Source organism: Haliaeetus albicilla, chromosome 17, assembly GCF_947461875.1.
Source record: "Haliaeetus albicilla chromosome 17, bHalAlb1.1, whole genome shotgun sequence".
NCBI lineage: Eukaryota > Metazoa > Chordata > Aves > Accipitriformes > Accipitridae > Haliaeetus > Haliaeetus albicilla.
The window spans coordinates 20,542,850-20,566,847 of record NC_091499.1 but is presented as its reverse complement, the minus strand read 5'-3'; the positions used below and the strand labels follow the sequence as shown (position 1 = coordinate 20,566,847).

The 23,998-nt window shown below is 45.2% G+C and overlaps 1 protein-coding gene across 8 annotated transcripts in view; it reads right to left on the bottom strand.

Annotated features, from left to right (window-relative positions):
- The window catches only part of PRDM1 (PR/SET domain 1), a 103,163-nt gene that overhangs the window by 20,652 nt on the left and 58,513 nt on the right, over positions 1 to 23,998 (bottom strand). For 4 of the 8 annotated variants that reach the window (XM_069804961.1, XM_069804964.1, XM_069804960.1 and 1 more), the window contains one exon: positions 2,606 to 2,854. In XM_069804961.1, the coding sequence (XP_069661062.1) occupies positions 2,606 to 2,788 (183 nt within the window). In that variant the 5' untranslated portion in view covers positions 2,789 to 2,854. Of the gene's footprint in view, positions 1 to 2,605; positions 2,903 to 4,404; positions 4,563 to 12,368; positions 12,429 to 13,156; positions 13,266 to 23,998 lie in introns of those variants that run through there. The other 4 variants (XM_069804959.1, XM_069804965.1, XM_069804962.1 and 1 more) reach the window with 4 other exon arrangements.

Here is a 23,998-nt window from a genome sequence, read left to right as displayed (position 1 = left end):
GAGCAGTAGTAATTCATTTTTTAAAATGCTGACACATACTGTGAACTCATAATGAAAAATGTGTCCTTCAGAAAAATCCCCGATCAAGATCCAAGAATAAACAAGAGTATGACGTGTCATGGACTCCCTTGCAAATTCAATAAACCTTTAAAGAGGAGCTACTCACTTCACAAAGCATGCAAGGAAAAGAAACACAAAAAACAACCCTCCCCAAACAACAGCGGTTGTACTTCCTCCCTCCTAAGCAGGCACGCAGTACTTTTCCTACTCCAAGTGGAGATATAAGACTAATCATGACAGCACTAGGATTTAATGATCTAATCATGACAGTATTAGCATTTCACAAGCGATGTATTATGTATGTTTTTGTCAATAAACTGACTCAGCATTTAAAACTCTCAACCAGATGAAGCCACAGCTCTCCCCAAAGTTAACAATGAAGACAGCTCACATCTGAAACCCACTGGCAAACACGCATGCATGCATCCCCCGAAGTCTTACCTCATCCTTTCGCAAGTGAAAAAAACCCACCCTATCGAGCTGTCAGGACTCCAGTGGTTTTCCATGAGGTTCAAATCAGAATCAGACTCCCTCGCTGACCCCACAAACACTGATGTGCAAGAGCAACACACACCCAGTCCTGACCCCACTGAACAAAATCAAACTTGGAAGGCAGACAGAAAAAAATGTTTCATGTCAGAAGTTGCTGGAATGCAAACGGATTATGCCATTTACAACTATTTCACCCTGCAGACGAGTAGCAAAGGAGTGACCTGTCCGTACATTCACAGGACTGTAGCTTTCACAGAACATGGGGAAAAAAAGGAACAGATCGGCTCTTTCTTTCAGAGCTACCTTAGAAATACTCAGGGTTCGAAAGTTCCTATCGCTCCTTACGGTAGGTGCTATTCAGTGCAAATAAAAGACCGGGGGAACTTTGGAGAACAAAAGGAGGATGTCCTATATTCAGACTCCCACTAGCAGGGAGCTGCACGGGTCACATTTTACAAGGAAGAACCAGGAATCTTTCAACGACTTCACTCTCCCCCCACTTCTTACACAGAGATGGCAGCAATCCTCCTATCCTGATTCACTGACCTGAGCTATAGCGTAAGGAAATTACACCTCGCTGTTTCCAAACACAGCACTGGGAATTCTGAAAGCTCCTTGGATGTCTCCTACCACGGCAGCAGGACTAAACGGTGGCAGAGAGAGCAAGCAGCCCGAGGAGCCAATCAGTCACCAGCCGGCTGCTGAGTATCTGCCCGAGCTGTCATGCTCTAAGTTCATCCTTCAACCAAGAAATCCTCCTGTATCACACAGTGGAGTCACAGCTTTACCTCCCCCCTCCCGCCAAAGTAAGACCTATCTAACAATGCAATAACACAAAGCAAGGTTTCACACTTTTTTTCTGGAGTGTGTCCTTTCTCTGCCAAAGTTCTGCAGGGCAGGGCAGGGCATATGGGAACAGAAGAGTGATTTTAAAGAGAATTTTGCTTTAACCTCTTACCAAACCTACTAGGCACTGTATTAGGCACTGCCAAGCTAAATTCCACAGTGCCAATACCCTCCAGCTGGGGGTCCAGCCCCATTTCTGTATGCAGGATTAAACAAGTACCTACTTTGGAAGGAAATATTTGATAGGCACAGATGAGTGTACCTCTTCTTTTCAGCTCTGTGGTCAGTATGTTTAGCCAAAGTAGAAGCACAGGTAATAGCTGCTATACCACAAGTCTCAGCACAAGGAGAAATGAAGGGTTGTCCCTTGGTTATTACCCTGCCGAACATCACACCTAGCTATAATAGCTACTCTATATGAAGGAGTAAACACAAAACCAAATTGCTCATCCGGGCTCATTTCTTTCCAGCCCTTCTGAAACAACAACAAAGAATGTACCCACTCCAGGGACAAGGATAGGACAGACTCGCACGGCTAGCTACCAGTGAAGATACTGTCCCAGATAAACAAAAGTTAATTTAAGCTACGGCCACCCTTCTGTCAAGCTTGCTACAGTTCTACCATCACTTCCTTAACCGACATGCCGGAGTTTTAAGAATTTAGGAAGTCAGGAATACAGCAAGCTCACGAAAAGAATAAAGCAATTTCATAACCAAAGGGAAAACAAAAAGAAATAATTAAACACATTTCCAGGAATTTGTTGGGTTTTTTTTTTCCCCTCTACTTTTTTTAAAGCTATTTATTGGACAACCGAGGCACTTTAATCTCTGAGCCAGAGGCAATGAATGGTCCTGGCAAACAGCAGTCTAGAAATTGGCACAGAGAACTACCCCACAGTTTAAATATGCTTATTCAGATGCTGTTCAAATTGTGTGAAAATTTAACTGTTTGTGAATTGGTTCAGAACCAGTTTCAGGGGTAGGCTGGCTACGATTTCCAGTGAAAATATTACATGACAGATGACCAGCTCACAGTTTTTTAAAAGAGCTATTATGGTCCCATCTTAAAAGCCAGGAGGCAGCATTTGTTGTTGTTGGGGGGGGGGTGTGTGTGTCAAAGAATGGAAGCCAGGGTGAGCACACACTTTCCAAAGCGCTGTGATTTAGCTTGCCTGACTCCAACCTTCCCCAGAGCGTTGCTGCTTACCTCTTTGCAGTTAGATGCGTATTTGAAAGTCAAGTTCCTTGGCAAGGAAGCCTCTGCCTGAGTTAAGGTGCCTCCGTCGGCACTGGGATCCAACGGGTGATCGTTTACAATGTATGTGCACTTCTCTTCAAAATCGGCTTCCGTCCACAGAGTCATGTCAGCATCCTCCATGTCCATTTTCATTGTCCACTCTCTCCCTTTCACCAGATTCTTGAAACTCACAGCGTCCGAGCTACACTGTGTAGCAGCCTGGAAAATAAGAAAACAGCCTTTAATCCTCATTGTCCTTCAGTGTTGTGGTTTCCGTTGAGACAGCGTGACTAATACAGTAGTCTGTGACACTTTAAAAGCGTATGCAGGATAGTTGGTACAGTTGAGTAATAGCCAAAAAGCAGTGTAAACGAAGCTGCTCTGACTGAAGCAGCGCCTTAAAATGCCTGCCTCGGTAATAATGAGGAGGGAACAAAAACAAAGAGGAAAAAATCCCTAGGCTGACAACCGCTTTACCTTTTTCAGACCCTTTCCTTAACGCCTCGGAGAGAAAAAAAATATTCTATGCTGAAGAAAATGTGGGGTCATGGCCGCGAGACCACTTAGTTGCCTGTGGAAAAGCTGCCTCAGAAAAGTGTCACAAACAAGGAGAGGAAGAGGAAAGGAGCTGCTGTCTGCGTCTGAATGAAGCTAAAAATGGAAAGCGCATGTTGGAAGAGCGGAACCCAGCCTTGCCTCTTCCAAATGGGGAAGCCTGAACTTTCCCACCGGCTTTCAACACACAAACAACTTTCAAAACAACCTGGCCCCCCCGCCTCCTCCTGACGTCCCCTTATCCTTTGGCATGGAAGGCTGAGAAAGCCGACATCCTGCCAGCATCACTGCAGCAGCAGCAGCAGCAGCAGCCCTTCACAAAGCACTGCAACACGTTCTCGGGGGCCAAAAAAGAAAAGGCGCAGGGGAAATAAATAAATAATAATAAAAAAGTTTTCCTATCCCTTCTGATGTTGATGGTACCTCCGAGAGTTACTGTCTCAAAGCACTGGATAGGAGCCTCGCAGGACAATTCCACCAAGTCCTTCAGCCCCTCTATCTATTCAGGGCAGAAGCACTGTTATCAAACCTTTTCCCACACAGGTACTACTAGGTCGGGCTCTTCCCATAAGGTTCATTAGGGACCAAAATCTGTGCCTACGCCGGTAGATGGGAATGACGTTCAAGCCCGGCGTAAAATCCCTTCATTTTTCCATTTCGGATACGCAGCTACCATGAAATTCACACCCCTCCTCCGGGAAAAGCGAAACGCGAAGACTGAAAGAGCACGATCCTCCGAGGAAGAGGTTAAGGGCTGACCGACTCCGGGTTAAGAGGAGACCCCCGGCGCCCCCCCCGGCACCGCCCCGCCCGCGCCGGGGGAAGGGGGGGGGGGGCACGGCCGGGCCGCCCGCAGCCGCCGGCAACTGCCCGGAGAGGCTGAGGCGGGGGGTCGCGGCAGGCAGCTCCCCCTCAGCCGCCTCGGGGCCAGCCCCCGCGCCCCGTCCCGGCGGCAGTCGAGGCCGGCGGTGCGGCAGCTACCGACTCTCGGTATTAGAAGGGGGAGAGGAGACTTCGCAGCGAAACTCGGGGCGGTGGCAGTTGCGCGGCGGAGCGAAAGGGTTAACGCCGATCAGAGGAGCGCTCCCGACCCGGGAGAGGCGACGAGGAGAACTTTTGCTGCGTCCTCCGGGCGCCGGGGCCGGCGAGAAAGACGGAGCCGGGGAGGGGTGAGGGGAGGGGTGGGTGGGGGGGGGGGTCATCGCGCCGCTTACCGGGGCAGAGTCCGCGCGCCTTTCCACAGCGAAGCCCACCGTCGTCGGCAAACCTGGCTCATCTCTACCGAGTAAACATTTCTCCCTCCTTCCAGCGGCTGGGTCCCCGGGAGACTGACTCACACCTCCAGCCGCCGCTCCCCTCCCGCTCCTCCCCCGCTGTCAGACAGGTGCTGCCGCGCGCCCTTGCTCTTGCCGCTGGGAAACGCTGGGGGGCCGCCTGCCACAGCCGCGCGCTCGCTCGGGCCGCCCGCCGGCCGCTCGCGCGCAGCCCGCCCGCCGCTCGCGCTCGCTCGCTCGCCCACCGGCCCGGCCCCTCCCTCCCTCCCTCTCTCCACAGAGCGGGAGGTGGGGCTCTACCTGCCGGTGTCTGCCCTGCGCCGAGCCCCCACGCCACCCACCGGGGGGGGCTTTTTGTTGGTTTTTCTTATTATTATTATCGTTAATTTTTTCCTCCCCTGTCGACCAAGATGGGACGGCCTCTGCGTAAGCAAGGGAGAGCCGCGGCGCTGCCCAGCCGCCTGGGTCTGGCGGGCGGGGGCAGGTACCTCCGCGCTTCAGGAGAAGTACGCGTGAGACAGCTTTTACTAGAAGTCTGCCCTTCGTGCTATTTTAAGCTCCAGAGGTCTACACGTACCCACTTTCGTTCTCCCTCGATTTGACTAGATAGAACAGTAGAAAAACAACAATTAAAATGACTCACGCGTCCCAGAATATCGATTAAAACCCGATTTAAAGCGCTTACTCCCAAACCTCAACCACTGTACTGCTTTACTTGATAGGACCAATTCGGGAGTTGCGGAGTTGTGATTTTATCCCTTGCCAGGGTCTCCTAATCCGCGCTTGAAAAGGGAATTGGGAAACACATTTCTGTTTCTTCCTTCACATAAAATCTTCCCCCTCTCCCTAAGTAACAGCAGGGAAGCTCACAAGAGCAGGGCAAGGCAGGCAGCGTTCCCTAACTCGATGCCTCTTTCGCAGCACGGTAAGAAAACGGGCGCTGATCTTGCGCCGGGCAGCACGCAAGCGACCATCCGGGAGCACGCTGGTGATGGAAGGAGGATTGGTATAGCAATTAGCGGACCCTGCACCCCATTTTTTTTCTTCGGATCCAAGTCAGCGTGCTGGCTGAAGGAAGGACATCCTGTGATGATGGCATACAATGTCCTGTTTGTTTATTATTAAGAGCATTCCTGCTTCTCATTACAAAACAACCAGATGCCTTACTTCCTTCAGTGGTCCTGTCTCTTCAGCGAGGCGTCCTCGGGCTCAGAGGAACAGTGATGCACAATTCCATTTATAGCCATCTACAGCCCAGCGCGAATGCTAGCTGCTTCACTGCGAAGCCACTCTACTACTTTTCCTTCTTCTCACACGTCTGCAAGCGTATTTCTCATCGCTTTCCCAGCACTTCACGTGGCAGCTAGTTTCACATTCTTACTCTAAACACACACGCAGTTATAGTTTGGGGTGATCTGGGTGTTACACATTTCTTCACAGGAAAAAGGGAGGAAGAAAAAAAAGCATGGTTTATGCAATTGGGAGCCTGTCCTCTCTGACACACATCCCTTTCCCTTAACCTGCTCTTCCGCGCTCTGATAAAAAGATGTGTGGAAAGGATTACTTGCCATTTTCAGTCTGAGATGCTCAGAATAGTTTATCTCTGTAAAGACCTTCCGTATGCGCTAACACAGGAGGGCTTGTGGCAGCAGACATAAGTAGGGCAACTGCTTGCAAGTGAGTGTCCTGGCTTAACTTCCACCACAGCATAATTCCACACGAGAGGTAGCCCGAGCACTGGGCTGAAGGATATAAATGTAATTGGATATACCCAGTAAAACTGAGGCACATCCAAAATGAGGTCTAGGAAGGCTCTGAAGTAGGAAGAACCATTCATTAAAGGAGAGAAATCCGGCCTACTTGATTGGGTTAATTAAGTGATGCTGAGTCACACCGCATAGAACAGAAAAACAATGTAGTCATACTGAAGGTGATTATTTTACCGAAAAATAGTCTCACTCCGAGAGGCAGCTGTTTTAGAGCTTTTCACTTCCCTGTTAGCTTGAAAGTAAAAAAAAAAAAAAAAAAAAGGTCGGGGGGAGGGGGAGACAAGAAAAAAGGGTTGATATGTTTCCTTCAGAGGCTGGTCTTCTTAATGTGAAGGAGACCAGAAGAAAAGCAAATCTGCCTTTCAAGGAACTGAGAATGCTTTTGGGCTGGAGAAGAAGAAGCAGCAGCAGCAGACATTAGATTAGATCGGATCAGATGAAGTGAAGTATTTGTCAGGACAACAGGAGGATGCCAATATCCCAGATCAGTGTGGCTCTCTCCCTGGAGCCTGGGGAGGCGAGTACAGCCTATGAAGCCTACAGACTTCAAATAACTCCGTGGCACACTCCGAGGCTATCCTGAAATTAGCTCCAGGTGTCTCAGTGAAGCTGAGCCCAGCACTACTGTAGCGCAGGAGAGGGGATTTCGGTGGCGTGCAGGTCTAGCCTAACGGTGCCTGATCTGGAATAAAACTAAGTTTATCAAGAAAGAAGAGACAGAAACAAATTGTTAAGAATGTGTACTAAAGTAAGAATCACAAAGGAAACTCTGCCATTAAAGAAATATATAGACTGACCTTCTGACCTTCCTCCTTAATAGAGAAACATAAAAAGATGCCCTGTTCAACCAGAAGTTTTCTGCTCTTTTATAGAAATCTTTCATACCAGTAGCCACTATTGTCTGGAATGTGCAATCTCAAAATGTTGTTCATTTCAAAAAGAACATTTTTAGTCATATTTTCATTTTTTCCTTCTCGCTCATAGAAAACCTCAATTACTGTATTAATCAGCATTTCTCAGGCAGCTCTCTCTGCAGCAGCTTTCAGCCTGGCAACAAATCATGAATGGCCCTAACAGCTCTGATCTCAGAAATCCCCATCCATTTCCTTTGATGCTATCGCCACTTCAGCTCAACAACAAGCCTGCGCAACTCAGCCTCAGCTGCTGCTGCTGCTGCTGCTGCTGTTCTCCCTGTGCCTGCTGTAATTCTAAGGGGAAGAAGGAGGGAAGGGAGCTGGCTCTAATAGATGAAACTTCTTTAGAAAGTTGGAGGGGAGATAAAATGCACACGAGATTAAAGCAGAGTCTCATTTTCACATCCTCCCCTTCCCCTTACCCAAACAAGGTCAGTGGCAGATTGACCACATCAAGAGTAACTACCAGACCCACCCCCATTTCCCACTTCCTGCATGTAGGCATCCTTGTGCTGGTAAACATTTGGGGACCAGTTGTGGTCATTACTCGGAGAAGGTACATGATGTAGTTGCACGACTGCACATCTTTTAAAAGCCAACCGAGAAATCAAACTCAAAGAAGAACTTGCTTTCAAGTTCTGCTGAGATACACTCCTGTTTTGGGGCCATGTTTCTGAAAACATGGTTGCTGTCAGATTCAAGGGAAAGAGGGGGATCCAGCACGCTCTAGTGACTGTGCAACAGGAAAAGTTACAGCCGCCTTCTCACAGACTGGCCTGACCTTTGCAAAGCACAGCCTATAGGCTTCAGATACGATCTCAGAGGCTTTATATGCCCTGGACGACTTCAGCATGGTATTGCCTATAAGGAGAGAAATTAAAATTGCACTTGAATCTACATGAAGGTTTTTGGAAGGGCATTTGGGGTGGTGTATGTTGTAGCCAGGAGGCTTTTGAATTAACACATGCAGCTTTCAGGGACTGCCTTTAATTACAGAGCACCCTGGTCATTGCCTCGTAGCACTTCCAAATGCCTTTATGTTTATTTTTGTCTCAGCTGTGCAATACCAAGAGCAGATCTTTTGGCTGCACTCTCAGCTACTGCCTAGTGCAAGCCTTAACATCTCTTTTGATTTCTGTTGTTTTATCCTCTCAAGAAATTTTCCTTAAAAAGAGAAAAAAGGAGTCAAACTAAAATACCATATCCCTTTTTGTTTCCAGCTAGGCCTTATTAAAATACTGCTCAGATGACTTATGAATAAGCCAAAAACAACCCTCCTCCAATGGAAAAAACATTCTTGCAGCACACAGAAGCAAGAACTAAGCTTCAGCCGTTTCCTCTTGTTGAGGCTTGAGTTTGAGAAGAAGGAGCCGAGGCTGTGTGGGTCTGCTATCAGAAGGGCAAGAAGTCACTGTGAGAAGTTAGGCTTCTCTTCGCTGTGAAAGCAGCTGAGCAGCAAAGGCGAAACAGGCTGAAGCCACTCGCTCTTGTCTCCCAGGAAGCAAGCTGGGGTGAAGGTATTGAGAAAGCAGCAGCAGCAGAGGCTTTGTCACTACACTTCTTTTCATTGTGGGAAAAGGCAGCAGACTTCACGGTCTGGACTAAACATAGGGAGTCATCTCCTCCTCCCTTATGAGAAGGGAAGTGCCTCACAGTGAAGACCACAGCTGTTCCCCTCTTGGTTACCATCAGCCTTCCCATCACACTTTTGAGTGATGGTGGTCTTGGGAAAGGTTGGGATGATAGCCATGAGCCCATACAACAGCACTTGTATTGTCTTTGCATGTTTCTGCCAACCCAAGTTTATACCGGACAAGAAAACCTGAGCACAAAAATCAGCCTGCCACATCTCAAACACGGACTTTTGCATACTCTGTCCATAGCAACTGAGTCTGAGGAAAAATGAACGAAAACCAGGCCAACCCATTCCAACCACTTTCCAACCTTACTGGTGACAGAGGACTGACAAAAGGGTGTTCTTTGGGAAATCTTCCTTTAAAATAGGCTGATTTGCAGATTGTTATGGAGGAGGGATGGGACGGTATACATATGTTAGAAGGCTGACTCCTGTTAATATTTCAAAGACATCGGCCCCGCAACAAGCTCACAACAATCTGAAATAATGAAGCCACCTCAGAATTAATTGCATTAATTCAACTTTCATGTCTCTTCCCAACTTGGCAGTCATGACACTTTTTGGGGTATTCTCTCCTCAGCCTGCCTGGTTAAGTCATAGTGATATGAACCATGGTGGAACTTCGGTCTCTGTTCCTGCACAATTCAGTTTTCATTTCAGATACTCTCCAGGCCACCCAATCTCGTGGAGCTGATGAACACAGCAGAAGGAGGATGAGACCCATGGGTGGAACCACGCCACTTTTCTCAGACAAAGAACTGGCCACAGAGTGCGTTTCAAAACAGATTAACAAAAACAACAGCTACACACCATGACAAAGCGCATATGGTGGAAACGAAAATATTTACCCACAGATTATCACAGATGCAGCAATGCACTACCGTGCATCTAGGACCACAGGATTCGAAACAGTGACTGTATGTTTAGAGCTGATTAGGCAATCTGGCAGGGGAGGGCCGAAGGACCACTTTTTAAGCTTCTAAGAGTACAGTTGTCATTTCTCCACCTTTCCTACTCCAGGGTGGTGAAATAACAGTCTTTTCATACCTGTGTGTTGGCTGGGGGAGGGAAGAATTCCTCTGCTATTAAACACAACTTCTCATTAAATAGTTGACACCTTATCCTTCTTTAAATGTTGTAATGTTTACTTTGCAAAACCCAGGAAAGCTTTTAAAATAAAGATAGCTGAGAGATTCTTAAGCCGGGTGTCCTTCCTTATCTGCTCTTTATCAACCAGCTATTGTTTCTGGAGGAGCTCGTTGGGGAAGGTGGAGCAAAGGGGGTTAATGTTCAATAGGTGTCTATCAGTTCCCCTGAAGGAATAGCGCTGCTGACAGAATGGCAACACTGGGCTCTCAGCTACTTCCTGCAGAATGTGACAAACCAGAGAGAAAAAACGAGGGCTGCAGCTACTTCTTTTTTTTTTTTTTTTTCCTTTTTTTTCTCCCTCTCCCAAAACAACTAGTTTTAAGAAAGACATTGTCCTTAGGAGAGATAATCCCACAATAGAGAGTCCATTAGAGGTATTAAAGCATTGGCAGCGCCTGATCTACAAGAAGGGCTCTGTCCTGACAATAGACAATTAAAGCTGATAAATCTGCACTACTTGTTGCCGTTCTAATTCCTCGTAATTGTATGCTACTTGTCCCTGCCTCCTGCGTCCAGGGATGAAGCATGCTTCTTTAATCTCCAGAGTACCTGACCTAGTTCCTATATGGTCTTTTCAGGACCTGTTTTCTTCCCATCTGGACTTCTTCCCTCCTACTCTCCTTTCCTGCTTCCCTCCCCTAAGCATTAAGAAGAGGTTACGATAGAGGGCACGGAAAACACCAGAGCACAGCACCCGGATCAATAATTCTGGAGCCCCAGACAATGCACTAATCTGCAATAACAGCTAATCATGGTCAATTTGGCACACCAGTGATTAAACTGTACTTTTCATTAGGCTCAACAAGTAGAGCAGACGCACACTGACAATTCACATTGCCCTATCAGTAAGAGCTGCCAAACTCGTGTGCACTTCTGCATTTGTAGCTGCTGCATCACTAGTCTTGCCAGACTAGGCGCTTTGTGGGGGCTTATCTTTTTTCTTTTGACATTTTACAGACTGGAACTCTTAGTTGTGTTTTCTGTAAAAAGCAAGCCCCTGCCTCACTTTACTACCATGAGTTCTCCTAGTTAAAGGGCTCAGTGGGTGAAATTGTGATATGCTGTGCAGGACACTGAAAAACAATCATTGCAATTACATGTTTCTGGTGCCGACAATATTCTTGGTTTTATTTTACGTCTCAAAAGATATTTGGTGGTTTTCCTCAAATTTTTTTTTAAGAAAGCTTGGAAGCCTGGTGACAGAGCAGAAGCATGAAAATGCGCATCACAGGACTTAAAAGATGGAAAACAAGTAAAAATTACCTTTTATCTATATTTTTCAAACTGAACTGTTCAGCCAACCTCACAAAACATCTGGAGACTGAAGAATGATTTGGGTTTTCTCTTTTCACCCCTGAACTTGTGAACAAGCCACTACTTTGTCCACCTTAGAAATCTACACGGTTATTAACCCTTACATGCCATTTTGATAGCAACCTTCCCATCACCCTCATAGAACAATTTCTTCCGACAACAGTTTCTTCTGGTTACAATCGTACCTAGTGGACCCGTTTCGCAAACTGCCCTGAAAGCCTCACCCAAGAGTTTACCACAATCTTTCTCTAAAGCATAGCACCAAATTCCAGGACTCCTAGAGACCGACCCCACGCGCTCAGGGTCTCCTTCTGTTTAACTTTAGCTTATCATCTTTGTATTAACTTGAATAAATGTTAAAACTGCACTCCAGGTTGCTCTTAAAAAAAAAAAAAGGGAAAAAAACCCAGCGTGGAAGATGTCAGACGAATGCAGGAAATGTCTATTCTACTATTAATATTAATGAATCCCTAATGCATTTGCAACCCACTTGAGGTAAGTTAGTAGAGTTCTTCTCCTGACAGCTATTCCTCATCAAACTACCACTGCTAAAGATGTTGATGCTTTCCCTTTTGCTTTGTAATCTTTAAACCAACTTTAAATCACACCAGAGCCTACCACAATATAATGTATTTTATGCTAAGTGAACACAAAGCCCTGGAGACAGAGGTTTAAAACAGCGCACATGTCCGCTCAATTTATCATTTTAAGATAGGAAGCTGCCGCAACAAACAAAACACCTCCTTGAAAGTGGGACAGCAGCAGATTGCAGTGCAGAAAGCTCTGGGATCTTTTGTTTTCCTGGAGAGCAACAACGGGGCTTTGCAGAGAAACACAACAGCCTCCCCTTGCTGAAATCTACATCAGTTCATATAGGAAAGCCTGCCAACTGCTAGTTAGATGGTAACAAAATATTGCAGATAATTCACTTTTCACGATAAAGCAGAAACAAGCAGGCATGCAGCACCCAGCAGGGGCTCAACTGATAAAACGGTGTCAAACTCAAACCATTTGTCAATTGGGAGGGAAGAGAGCAAGCTGAAAGATGGACTCAGGAAGTAGATTTATCTAGTGCGACACATTAACTAGTATAAATACTAAGGAAAAAGTAAACACATTTACCCAGCAGTATCTCCAGCCAGCAAAGAAAAGGCTTCTGAGCCTCAGACCCATGCTGGCCATCTAACTCAGCTGTCAGCTACAACAGCAGTAGCATTTTTCTTCTCGTGCAGGATTGCAATGCCATTTAATTCATGGCACTAAAAGGTCTTATTAAAAGCATACATTATAATTAAGCAAAACAAAAGCGTGACTCCTCTGCTGTTCTAGACTCCTCCCTCCACCCAATAGCCAAAACAATAAAACCACCTTGGCAGCAAACAAGTCAGGTAACATACCCCGGAGAAGAGCACAGATTTGTTATATAATAATTTACTTTGCGTCTGGCTTGCTCAAAACTGCCGTATCAGAAACTTCTGTCCCGGAGACTCCGGAGGCAACGGAGGGGGCTGACAATGCAGGTCAGGCACAGTAAGTCGCCAGCAGCGTAATGTGGGGCACACAAACAAACTGCAATAACGCAGGGCAGAACGGCTCTTTGGATGTATGTTTTCCATTGGAAAGTCTAAACAAATAACACGGTCCGTGGGCAGCACATCTCTGCTGCAAACACCGGGAAGAAGGAGAACGGTTCAAAGGGATTTAGGATACCAACCCGCAGCCACATACACACACCTTGTGCTGGCAACCTGTAGTATCAAAGGATGGCACGTCACATCAGCAAACCATTCTAACACTCAATCTAACACAAATTAACAGCAAAGTAAGTAACCTGCGTCATGCCCCCCCAAAAAAGAAAAAGGAGTTAATTCATAAAGCAAAATGCAGCACAGTTCTTTGTTCAGCTGTACCTTCATGTGTCCACACAGCACAGGTCCCCCACCTCCAGCTCATGCATCTCAGGATTTTAGTCCATATGGAAAGTCTGTCACTCACTCTCACACCCTTACACACACACACGCATGCTCGCACACACACACACCACACCCGCACTCTCGCTCCCCAACACGCACTGCTGGAACCGCTCCGAGGATTTTAGAATTTCCTCTTGCTAGCAGATTCCTCCCTCCCCTCGCATCCACTCCACCCCGTTCTGTAATTAGGCTTAACAAGAGCAATTAACAAAACAAACTCCTCTCCGCCTGGTGGCCTGATAATTCTGATTGTCATAATGTATTAAGATGTGTAAGCCAGTTTAAAATAAAGGTAAATTACAACATTGCACAAGAGCCATTTTGCACCTATTTTTACTGCTTTTGTCATAGGGATAATGAACATTCAGCCACACCTTTAATTTAAAACACAAAAATGAAAACTCACGTCTGAACAGCAGAACTCAAAATTGTTGCTTTTGGACCACCGAGACTATTTTTTTTCACTCATTCATTAGAGAGCAGCTCCCTCCTCCTATGCACAGCAAACTCCACAGAAACATATTTTTCTTTTTGGAATTACTTTGTGACCCTAAAAAAATCTATGTAAAATCAAGTTTAAATGCATCTTCTGGCTTTACAGACATCCATGAATAAATGGACTGTAATTGTTCCTTTTGCCCTGCATGGTGTCTAATGGCATGATATAGGAGACAAAAGCCTCACAGATTTTTTGGATGGTTTGCCCACCCACTTTCAGATCACTTTCCTTCAGCAATCAAATCAAAGAAATTTAGTGTCAGAATCATCAAATCAAAAAAACAACAATTGAGAACTAACTGATTTCTGGTGGTCAGTGGAGAAGCTTTGATGTTCTTTGATTTCAGAGACCTATGGGTCCAACCCGCACAGAAAATTTGCACACAGCTTAAACTCACTTGAAAAAGATATCTAGTTCTTCTGCTTACACGCTCGGGGACTGTGTAATTAAAACTGTCAACATAAAACTAGTAAACATATTAAAAACATAAGCACACAGAAAATTCATGAGCAGAAGGGAAGACCCGAAAATAAAACCAGTTTGGTACGTGACATGGATTCAGGTTCATATGAACTGAAAAAAACATTCTGCTCCTTCAGATATGTATAACCTGATTCACAATACCATCTGCCAACTAACCACAACAATAAAAAAAAAAAAAAAAAGAAAAAAGAAAGGCTGGTGTTGCTAGTGTATGGTTGGAATCCTGCAGTTTCTGATAAGCTACATACATTTTCCTAAGTCAATGATTTCATCTCTGCTGGGTGTCAACATTTGCACAAGAATAATTTTGGGGGTCAGAAATACATCAGCAAATGAGATTTCAAAAGGTTTCATAAGAGCACAGATTGCTCAAACACAGGGAAAGGAGGGTTTCGGCTTCCAGAAGTTCACTCTTCTGCTTCTTCATTCCTCCTTCCCTGAAGCTGAGTCAAAGTTCTGTAAAAACCTACAGTGAACCATCAGATTTGCAAGACAACAGCCTCACATAAAAAGCCACGCTTTGCAGTGAGACAAACACTCCAAAATGAGAGTAAACGGAGACTATTATGGTGCAAAATCAGGCACTCTTTCACATGGTAGGAGATGCCAGGTGTAGAATTGCATACAGAAACTCAGTTATGCACTCTTGGCATAGGATGCACCATCTTTTCTTCCACCAGATCTCTTCTTTATTCAGTGTTTAGAAGGAAGAGTGCTGACTAAAAAAGTAATTTTCCCAGATTTTTTTTCTCTCTTCTTTCTCCTTGAAAGGCCCAGTGCCTTACTTTTACGACAGACCATTCAAATGGAAGACAAACCAATTTTGTCTTGTATTTTTCCACTTTGCTCATCACAACAGCAGCACTTGAATGCCTCACAAATATCAAATAATGACTAATCTGATTTTCACAATACCTCCCCCGTATGCTCATGAAGGTATTGTTGCTATTCCCGCTCTGCAGAAGGGGTATGGAGACACAATGACATTAACATCAAAAGCGTACGTTAATTTGGGGATGCAGAGCAGCTGATTTACTCACCACGTCGTATTACTTTCTATGTTCAAAGCATTTATCTTCCTGGCATCTCAGATGGCTCTGTATTTTGCAGAGCTTCACACTGGGCACCCAAGAAGATGTCAAAATTAATGACCGCCTGCAAAAGGCTTTGCTGAGGTGAACTGGCATGAGTCTTATTCAGAATCACAGGCAGAAATAATACCTGGCTCCTCAGAGCGGAGCTCACCTGCCCTGAGAAGAGCAACACTTCTTCCTACCGCGGCTGTTTTACTTCCTTACGCTGCAGCGAATGAGATGGGGAGAAGAGGTGTCTTTAAAGATAATATTTTATTACACCATCCCAATTCATCTCCCCTAGCAAGCTTGTCTGATGCCTGAATGAGGCAAGTAACCAGCATAAAAAACAGTAATTAAATGAGTAATTAAAGACTGTATCATAATGCATAAGGGGATCAAATTGGGGTTAGGCAAACAACCTAATCTCTGGAGAACTCGAGTTTGCAATTTCAGTAATGTATTTCAAGAGGTTTTGTGCTGATTTTTGAAACTGCCAATAGCAAAAGCAGAGATCCCAAGACATGGCATCACACTGATGCCCACACGGATCATCAGCAGAGCTGGGATATTCTGATCTGCCACGGGCAGACCTCTGCAGGGAAGCTAGCAGACCTGGCTGAGAGCAACTATACGGTTGTTTTTGGCAAGATCAGCACAAGCACTGGACGGGATAGGAAGGACACCTCTGCTGGTGGATTTCCCCAGGTGACGTGCTGGAAGCAGAGGCATGACTGCTTTCAGGCGTCTCGGTTTCACGCCAGGCTTGGTGTGGAGTTTGTTCCTCCTCTCCTCTCCTCCTGTCTCAGCCCATCTTCCAGACCTCGTCTCAGACTTCTGACTGGTCTCCTTGCCCAGCAAGCCCTCACCTCGTTCCTCCTGACCCCTCCTGTAGTTTCCCTTTCCAGTCACTCCCATTTTCCACTCCCACACCCAGGCTCCACATGCCAAGTCTTCTCATCAAGCTGGTTTCAGTCCCTCCTGGTTCCGCATCTGCACCGCGCTTCCTTCCCCTCCTGACCGAAGCAAACATGGCGCACGCTCTCCATCCCCGCGTGCCCCTTCCCGCCGACCAGCACGCCCGGCCTCCGCGGCCCCAAGAGCCCCAAGGCCCCAAGAGTGGCCAAGTCTCCGGGCATCTCCCGGTGCTCCTCTGCAGGCACGTAGCGGTGAGCTCAGTTCACGCGTTGAGCAGACATGGTGTCAAGCCAACTGGAAGTCCTGTGACTATGTTTGTATGGCACTGAGCCCGAGCTAATAAGCCCTGGTGAGAAGCCGGATATATTAGCTTGGGCTTAGCACTGTGCTAATGCAGTCAGGCAGCTTTTGGATCAGAGCTGGCTTACATCCCACCCGCTTTTAACACCGAGCTTGCTCGTCTTCGTCTACAATAACCCATAAAGGTAAATCCCTCGGTCTTGTACCAACCTTACTCTCAGTTTCCCTCCTCCCTGACACTGCTGACCTCCAGGCGCGGTCCGTCTCCCCGCCTTCGTAATCCCCTCCAGGTTCAGCTCTTGTCCATAGGATTTTGAAGACAGCTCCTTTTGACGACTCTGGCCTCAGGACGGTTTGCAGTAAAGCACGCACCGAACACGCGCTCTTCTGCTCTCAGCGCAGGCGCTCGGTTGCAGACCCAACAGCGTCCACCCACTGAAGCGAGCCGTGATGCCCTCCTACAGCTCCGGGGGGGCTGCCCTGCCAGTCGTCTAGGTTGGCTTCTAGCTCAGAAGCAATTCTCCTGGGCGTGGGGGTCAGGGATGGAGGTGGGGACAGGACTGGAGCGTGTCCTGGTCTTGTTCTGACAGAGACCCATCATAAACATGTGCAGATCCAGGAACCTGGAAGTGCTCCCGGCAGACGGACGGTGTTTGAGCATCCCTGACAAGAACGGCCACCACCCTGCCCTGCCACATACGCTGTCCCTCCTCGGGCCGCTCAACCTGTCATTCAAACTTCTGCTCCAAAAAATGGGGACTGTCATGGTGGAGATTGCTTTTCAAAAGAAAAGTCATCACACTCTTAATGTTAGCAACACAATTTTTGACATAGCCAAGTTCTTGGAAACAGCAGAATAGATTTTAGGAAAAAAAATATAGCCTGAGGAAAGTAAAACATAAGAAACACTGAGCCACACGTTTAGAATTTGGTAGATTTATGAGCACCTAAATGTGGGATCTCCTAATGGAAATAGTCTGCCTGTCTGAACAACAGGTGATGCTTCCAGCCCTGCTTATATACTAGAGATCAGTTTCCAGAGATTAATTTTAGGGGGATGTTATTGAACGTTCTCCTTTGTATGAGACTGACAATATTACCATCATACACAAATCATGTGCATAGATTTAAACCCTATTTCCTTAGCCTGCTATTCCTCTTTCAGTGGCCCAGGCCAATGCACTAGAATTGTATTAATTATACAACATGGCAAGGTTTGATAAAGACAGAGAGGATGCTCCTGTTCCAACAAGTTTACATAAAGTGCTCCTTTTCGTATACTATATCCTAAAGGGCAATGGAGACAACAACAATGCTGATGCTATTTTTCATCACTGTTAAGATTTATAAAATAAACAAGTGACAATCTAATTGCAGTAGTTTGCTCTAATAACACCAGATCCTTAAGTGACTAATCTCGTCATCAAAATAATAATTAAAAAAAAATTTTTTTTTGGAAAGATTGATTTGCACCAGTCTGTCCCGGCATACCCCTCATCTAAAATTATTGGCACTACGTGCACACAAATCAGGCAACAGGGAGTAAGGGAAGCTTGCAATCAGATCTAATGTCTTCCCTTCCTCTCAGCCCCCAGTACAGGACAGCCACTTCCTTTCTACAAACGCTTTGCTCAGATCTGTACACAAGACAGGCCACATCTTCCGGGGAGGCTCAAAGTCTTTGCAGACGCACAGTTGTCTTCAAAGCATCACTGGAAATCTGTGTGGGAAGACTCTAAAATATTAAAACCATCCTATACTCTTTTCTTCTAACCAACAACAACCCCCCTCTAAACTTATCTATCACTTCTCTGTTCAGTTTATTCTGGGCTGCAGAATAAACTTTCTGACTACTGAAAAAGATGCACAAATGCATAAGCTGCACCACACGTGGAAAGGAAAACAATAGAGAAAATCTGTATGTTCTTTCCAGAAAGACAGTTCTCTTCCAGAACATTAAAATTATGCAAAAACTTTTCCTCTATTACCAAAAGCAGGCAAAAAGAAGGCTGGCGTGAAAATACTGTGCTTCAAAATGTAGCTTATCTGTCTTAAATCCGAACTGACTTACCTTTTGGATCAACACTCCATTACCATCTTGCTTGCTTTTCCCCTCCCAAAGCTCACCGCTTGCCCTCTAGCAGACTCACAAGTTATTTAAGCCATGATCTTCAGTCTTAAGAAATCCCCAGCTGAAAGTTTGCTACGGCGCTCGTAACCACAGCCCAGCAGCAAGCAGGACGCGACACTGCTCTTCCTCGCGCAGCACGCAGGCGGCCAGCCCGTGCTTGCTGACTACAGATGACAGATTGTCATGTTTTCTCAGTTTCCCCATTTCTAACCTGAGAGCTACCTTGTGCAGCAGGATGACTTTCAGAACACACATCCTTTGTAACCTCTCCTTGCTGCCAGATGTCCTCTGCAGCCAGTTCATGGCTTTTGCTTCGTATTTCACAATAGCTTAACAATTTTGGTAAAAATTCACAGACTACTGCTACTACTACTGAAAAAAAGTTATGTATTATTCTTAAAGAAGGTGGAGAGGCAAAAAGATCTGATCTCAGTTAAATCCTCTGAATTTCTCTCATTCCGCATTTCTTTCTGACTGTCAAAGCCAAGCTTTTGCCAGTCCTATGTATAGATAACTGGATTCCTTTGAAAAATATGGTCAAGCTGACAAGGTGTGGGGCAATAAGACTGAGATGCTATTTCCTTGAAATACCTGGCATGTTTGCAGTGTGCTAGGACACCAGAAGAGCATAAATTACCACAAGTCACTGCACAGAGAGAAGAGTGCCCTAACAGACCTTCGGAGGCTCATGATCAGTTTCTGAGGATGGATGCTGTAACCCCACAGATAACAGCGAGGATAGGTAAATTGGTTTAAGTCTAGCGAGGATCTAAAGACAAAGAGGTACCAGAAATTCAGTGTGTGTGCTGATTACTGAAACAGACAAGACACATGGAAATATTTTTTCAGATCAATTTACATAAAAACTAAATTTGACTTTTGGATATACAGTAAACATGATTTTGCAAATCACCATGTCGAAGAAATCTAAACAAAATCCCTCTGCACGCTTATAAACATGTAAAAGTGTTTAAGGGTCACAATATGTTAAAAAAAATCAACAATAATGGTTAGACCATGCTTCCAATTATATTCTTTCTTCAATTAGTCTTGAAGAAACTAACACCTCTATTAATCATTTCAATTAACTCCACGCACCACATGACATCCGCACCAGCAGCCCATATGTTGCGTTCCAATCACCCAAATATTAAAGCCTTTTTAATTGATTGATCTAAAGAACATTCAACAGGCTCAAGGTGGCAGCCAGCCAGGAAATCCCAAAAGAAGATGACAAAAAGGTGGGGGTGCTAAACCAGCTTCCCAATTTGTTTTTCCTCTTCCTCCAGGGTTCACTAAGTTAATCCAATCACAGCCCATAAAGCCCCTTTTTAATAAAATAAATAAATAGATAAGAGAACACACATGTTGGCTTTCCCCCAGAGAAGCCCCCTCCACTAAAGCCAGAGAGCCATCCTGTTAAGAAAGTGCTGCATACGAGGGTGCATTTTTTATCCAGCAGAAATATTTAGCTTGGCCACCCGCCAGGGAATGCTGAAAGAATAGACTGAATTAGGGGATTTACCTTCCACGTGTTTGGCACGCGTCATTAGAGGCTCTGAAGAGCTTGACTCTTTCGCTCTCTCACTCTCTGTTTTTTCTCCCCCCCCCCCCCCCCCGAGCTTTGATGCAGAGAATAAAGTATGAGCTATAAGAGCAGTTCATGTGTTGCATTTCTAAGGGTTGGCATGGTGGCTTTTGTTCTATCGAAGAAAACTGATGTCCAGTTTCTGAAGGTAATTTTTTTTTTCTTTAAATTCCAGTCACGTATGGGGTGATATGTTTCAAAAGCATTCACTTTAATGCAGAAAAAAAGCATGCTATTTTTCTTCCTCTCCTTTCCTAAAAAAAAAAAGTTTTTGAAGTTTTCTGTAGACAGATTTAAACTTGGAGAAAGTGGCTTAAAAGTAAATTCCTTAAGTGAAACTCCAACCACAGAGTATTTTAGGAGCTCATTTGAAAGGTTAGTTTTGTAACAATAACTCGTTAATTGCTCTGTCATTTGACTTTTATATGCTGTCATGTGGACTTATGTTATTTTAAAAAACACTTCTTTACATAAGTACTTTGGTCCTGCAAATACCTCTTAAGATCTATAACCAGAACACATTAGTCAAGATGGTTGGTCCATACCTCAAGTAACCCATGCAACTTCCCCGAGTTTCTAATTTGTGAAGGGAAAGACAATATTGTAAGTTAGCCTCTGCCCCCCTTAACTTACAGAGGGGAAAAAAAATCCAAGGAAAAAAAAAACCAACAACAAAACAGTTTCCAGCTGAGTAAAAACATGGAGGTCCTTAAAACAACAGTAAATGCCAACCCTGTTTACAGGGCAGAGTTTTGCAGAACAACTCCCAGTGCCACTAACACCCATCCACTGAACTGGTGTGAGCACCGGGAGAGCCCTGCTGCAGCTGCCTCTGCCGTCCCGTCCCGTCCCGTCCCAGTATAAGATAAATATAGGCCCTATTCATACACGGGTTTTATCGTTATTGATTCAAGCAAATCAGTTTGTTAACATGCTTACTCAAAGCAAGGTTCAAGCAGAGTTTCTGAACTGGTGCTGGCTGTATCTATATCCTGTCTTCGCTTGCAAATAAATCTGGGTCTGACTTTGGTTCAGCTAAACTCATGTCACCAGATGACAGCACGTGATTTTTCATCTCTCCTTCAGTAAAACTAGTTCATTGTGCCTTGCATATCAGCAGATCCTGTGGGCTACAGAAAAGCAACTGAAGGGATGGATACTGGCTGAAATACAACTGCAAATACAAGAAATTAGCTCCAATGTTGGAAGGATGCTGAGGCCCATCTCCTCGCTGAACGTAAAACACATCAGCTGTAGGGACCTCCTCATAGCTGAAGGGCAGGCCCATAGTTTATCACTTCTTAAATAAATCATTCATAATTCATAGCCAGGTTGAAAACCACACAAATTATGAGCTCTCAGTATTACTCAGCGGAAAGTGAGAACTGGAGTTTTCCACCCAAACCCGTAAAAGCCGACAAGCTCAGACATGTTTTTGTGATCTCTTTCCCGGACCCCACGTTTTTAATTCAATTTAAAGAAAGCTAGGCAGCCACTTCCCCCCTGGCTTTTAAGTAAAGATGTTAACATCCGTGCTAATAATACAACCACCCCTTCTTTTATCAAAGGCTTCAGCAATCGCAGAGGCTTTCTTTTCATCACAAGGAAAAACTGCAAAAATAAAGCCGCCTAGTTCTACTGCTAACAGGGCAGGTTTGGCTCTATACACTGCACGGATGCCAGCCGGTGGCTGAAGCACTGCTTGATGCTTCTAGGAGAGCATCTTTGCTGCTAACTGAATCTCCAAACGACTGGCCGTGCAGCACTTGACTACTGCACGCCAGTAGCAGTAGGAACTGCAACAGATAATTCCCCACTGGTTGTTTCCACTTTATCAGAAAACGGAGTAAGCGTTCTGGACTGACAGTCCCAAATGGGATAATTCCTCTGCGGAAAGACTGCAGCTTTAATAGAAAATAATTGTGAATTGAGGTGCGGGTGCTGCAGGCTTGCATTTCACGACGAAGCACCACGGGGCAGCACGTGCTTTTCCGTGCAAACCTGTAAGCGAAGGCGTTCGGTGTTCCCCGCTCCCCCGGCACAGGGCTGCCTTCCTGGAAAACGCCTGCTGCCAACACAAAAGGTGCTTTTCTGGCCTCAGTCATGTACAGTCACAGGAATATGCAGGTGTCCGCGCCTGTGCCTGGCGACTGCCTGCCTGCTTTGCCTCTTCTGTGGTTGCAGTGAGGACAAGCGTATTTCAGTATTGTGACTGATATTTTGAAACTTAGGTCAAATAACAGAGAGCATTGGCCTGACAATACCAGTGCAGTGGCAAATTGCTTGATGTATTTGTCTTCACTGCAACAAACCTGTGTTTAAACACAGTCTGCTATGCTTATCATATTTACAGATTAAAAATATGACCCTTACAAGTGAAATAAAAGAGCTCTTCCCCCCCCTACATCTCCCTCTGTGTTCTTAATTAAAACCACGAACCAACACATGTATCCACTCTTCTTTCTGTAATAGTTCGGGATTCCACTTTCAAATACTATACAGATAAAATGAACCTTTATGTGTTAGCAATTCGCAATGCAGTAAATTCTCCTTTCCAAACCTGCCGTCTTCATTAAAATCTTATTTGCTTGGTAATCTCCTTTGATCGCTAAAGTTATAAGAAGCCCCCTCCTCTTCTTCTGATACTATCAGTGTAGCTTTTGACCAGAGAGCGTGATGAATTAAATGTATGACAGATATGACAGGTGAGGAGTGCTTGGAGGGGGCTTAAACAGCAGGGATAAGACAAAGCCCCCATTTAAGAACAAAACCCCTACCCGATGGCTAGCCCGTTAATGACCAACCACTCTATTTGTCCTGGTGGATGAGGAGCAAGCTGATACTACAGACAAAGCTTTGTTAGCCACGGCGCTGTTCTTCAATCAGGCCACACAACCCACTAATTGAAATGCCCAGTTTTCCCCCCTCGGGATTTGATATACAAGCTAGAGGTTTTGTAGGTATACTCTTCACCCCCCCCCCTTTTTTTTTCCCTATAATGTATTAATTCAGCCACCACAAGTTTACAGCTGGACTAAGTGGAATTACAGCATATAAACCTGAAAATCTATCTGCAGGGATCCAGCTAAGCCCTGGAGAGAAACAAGTCCAGCAATACAAATCCAAGGAATTTTGGAAGTCAATCCATTAGGATTACTAGGCCTTTGATTTTGGAAGTCGCAGGCTCAAAATATGGAAGCGATGAACTCTCAATCTTCCTTCATTTTAGCCTCTTTTCAGAGGACTTACTGACCCCATTTTTTTCTATTAAAACACACTGATAAATGTGGACAGAATTATATTGTTTTTCTAGTATATCTGCAATGAAGGAAGACAGGAAAATACCTGCTTTCCTGAATTAATGGTTAACACACTCTTTAAAATTTCATATGTATTTTCTACATATCTGGAATTGCCACAAGCAAACTCATCACCCTTCTTGTCAACTAAAGACCGGTCTCCCCCTCTTTAAAGTTCATGTTAATATTCAGCACGCCATGTCATACCTAAATGAGGAGTTGCAGGGTCTAGTTACTTTAAACTACAGGCTGCCTCCCAGAGGTGAAGAAATCTCTGTGCCCCCTGCAGACCAGGATTATATTCTCAATGGGCAGTCTCTCATTTTAGCCTACTAATCTGTAGTTAGCAGAAGGCCAGCAGTTTCCCGAGGTAGGTGCCAAAGCGATATTCATTGTTAAACCCAACTGTAAATGAAAAGAAAAATTAGATTATAGGGATGCAGCAATGAATCTGATTTTATCATTGCTCTGGATAGAATCGAAAACAC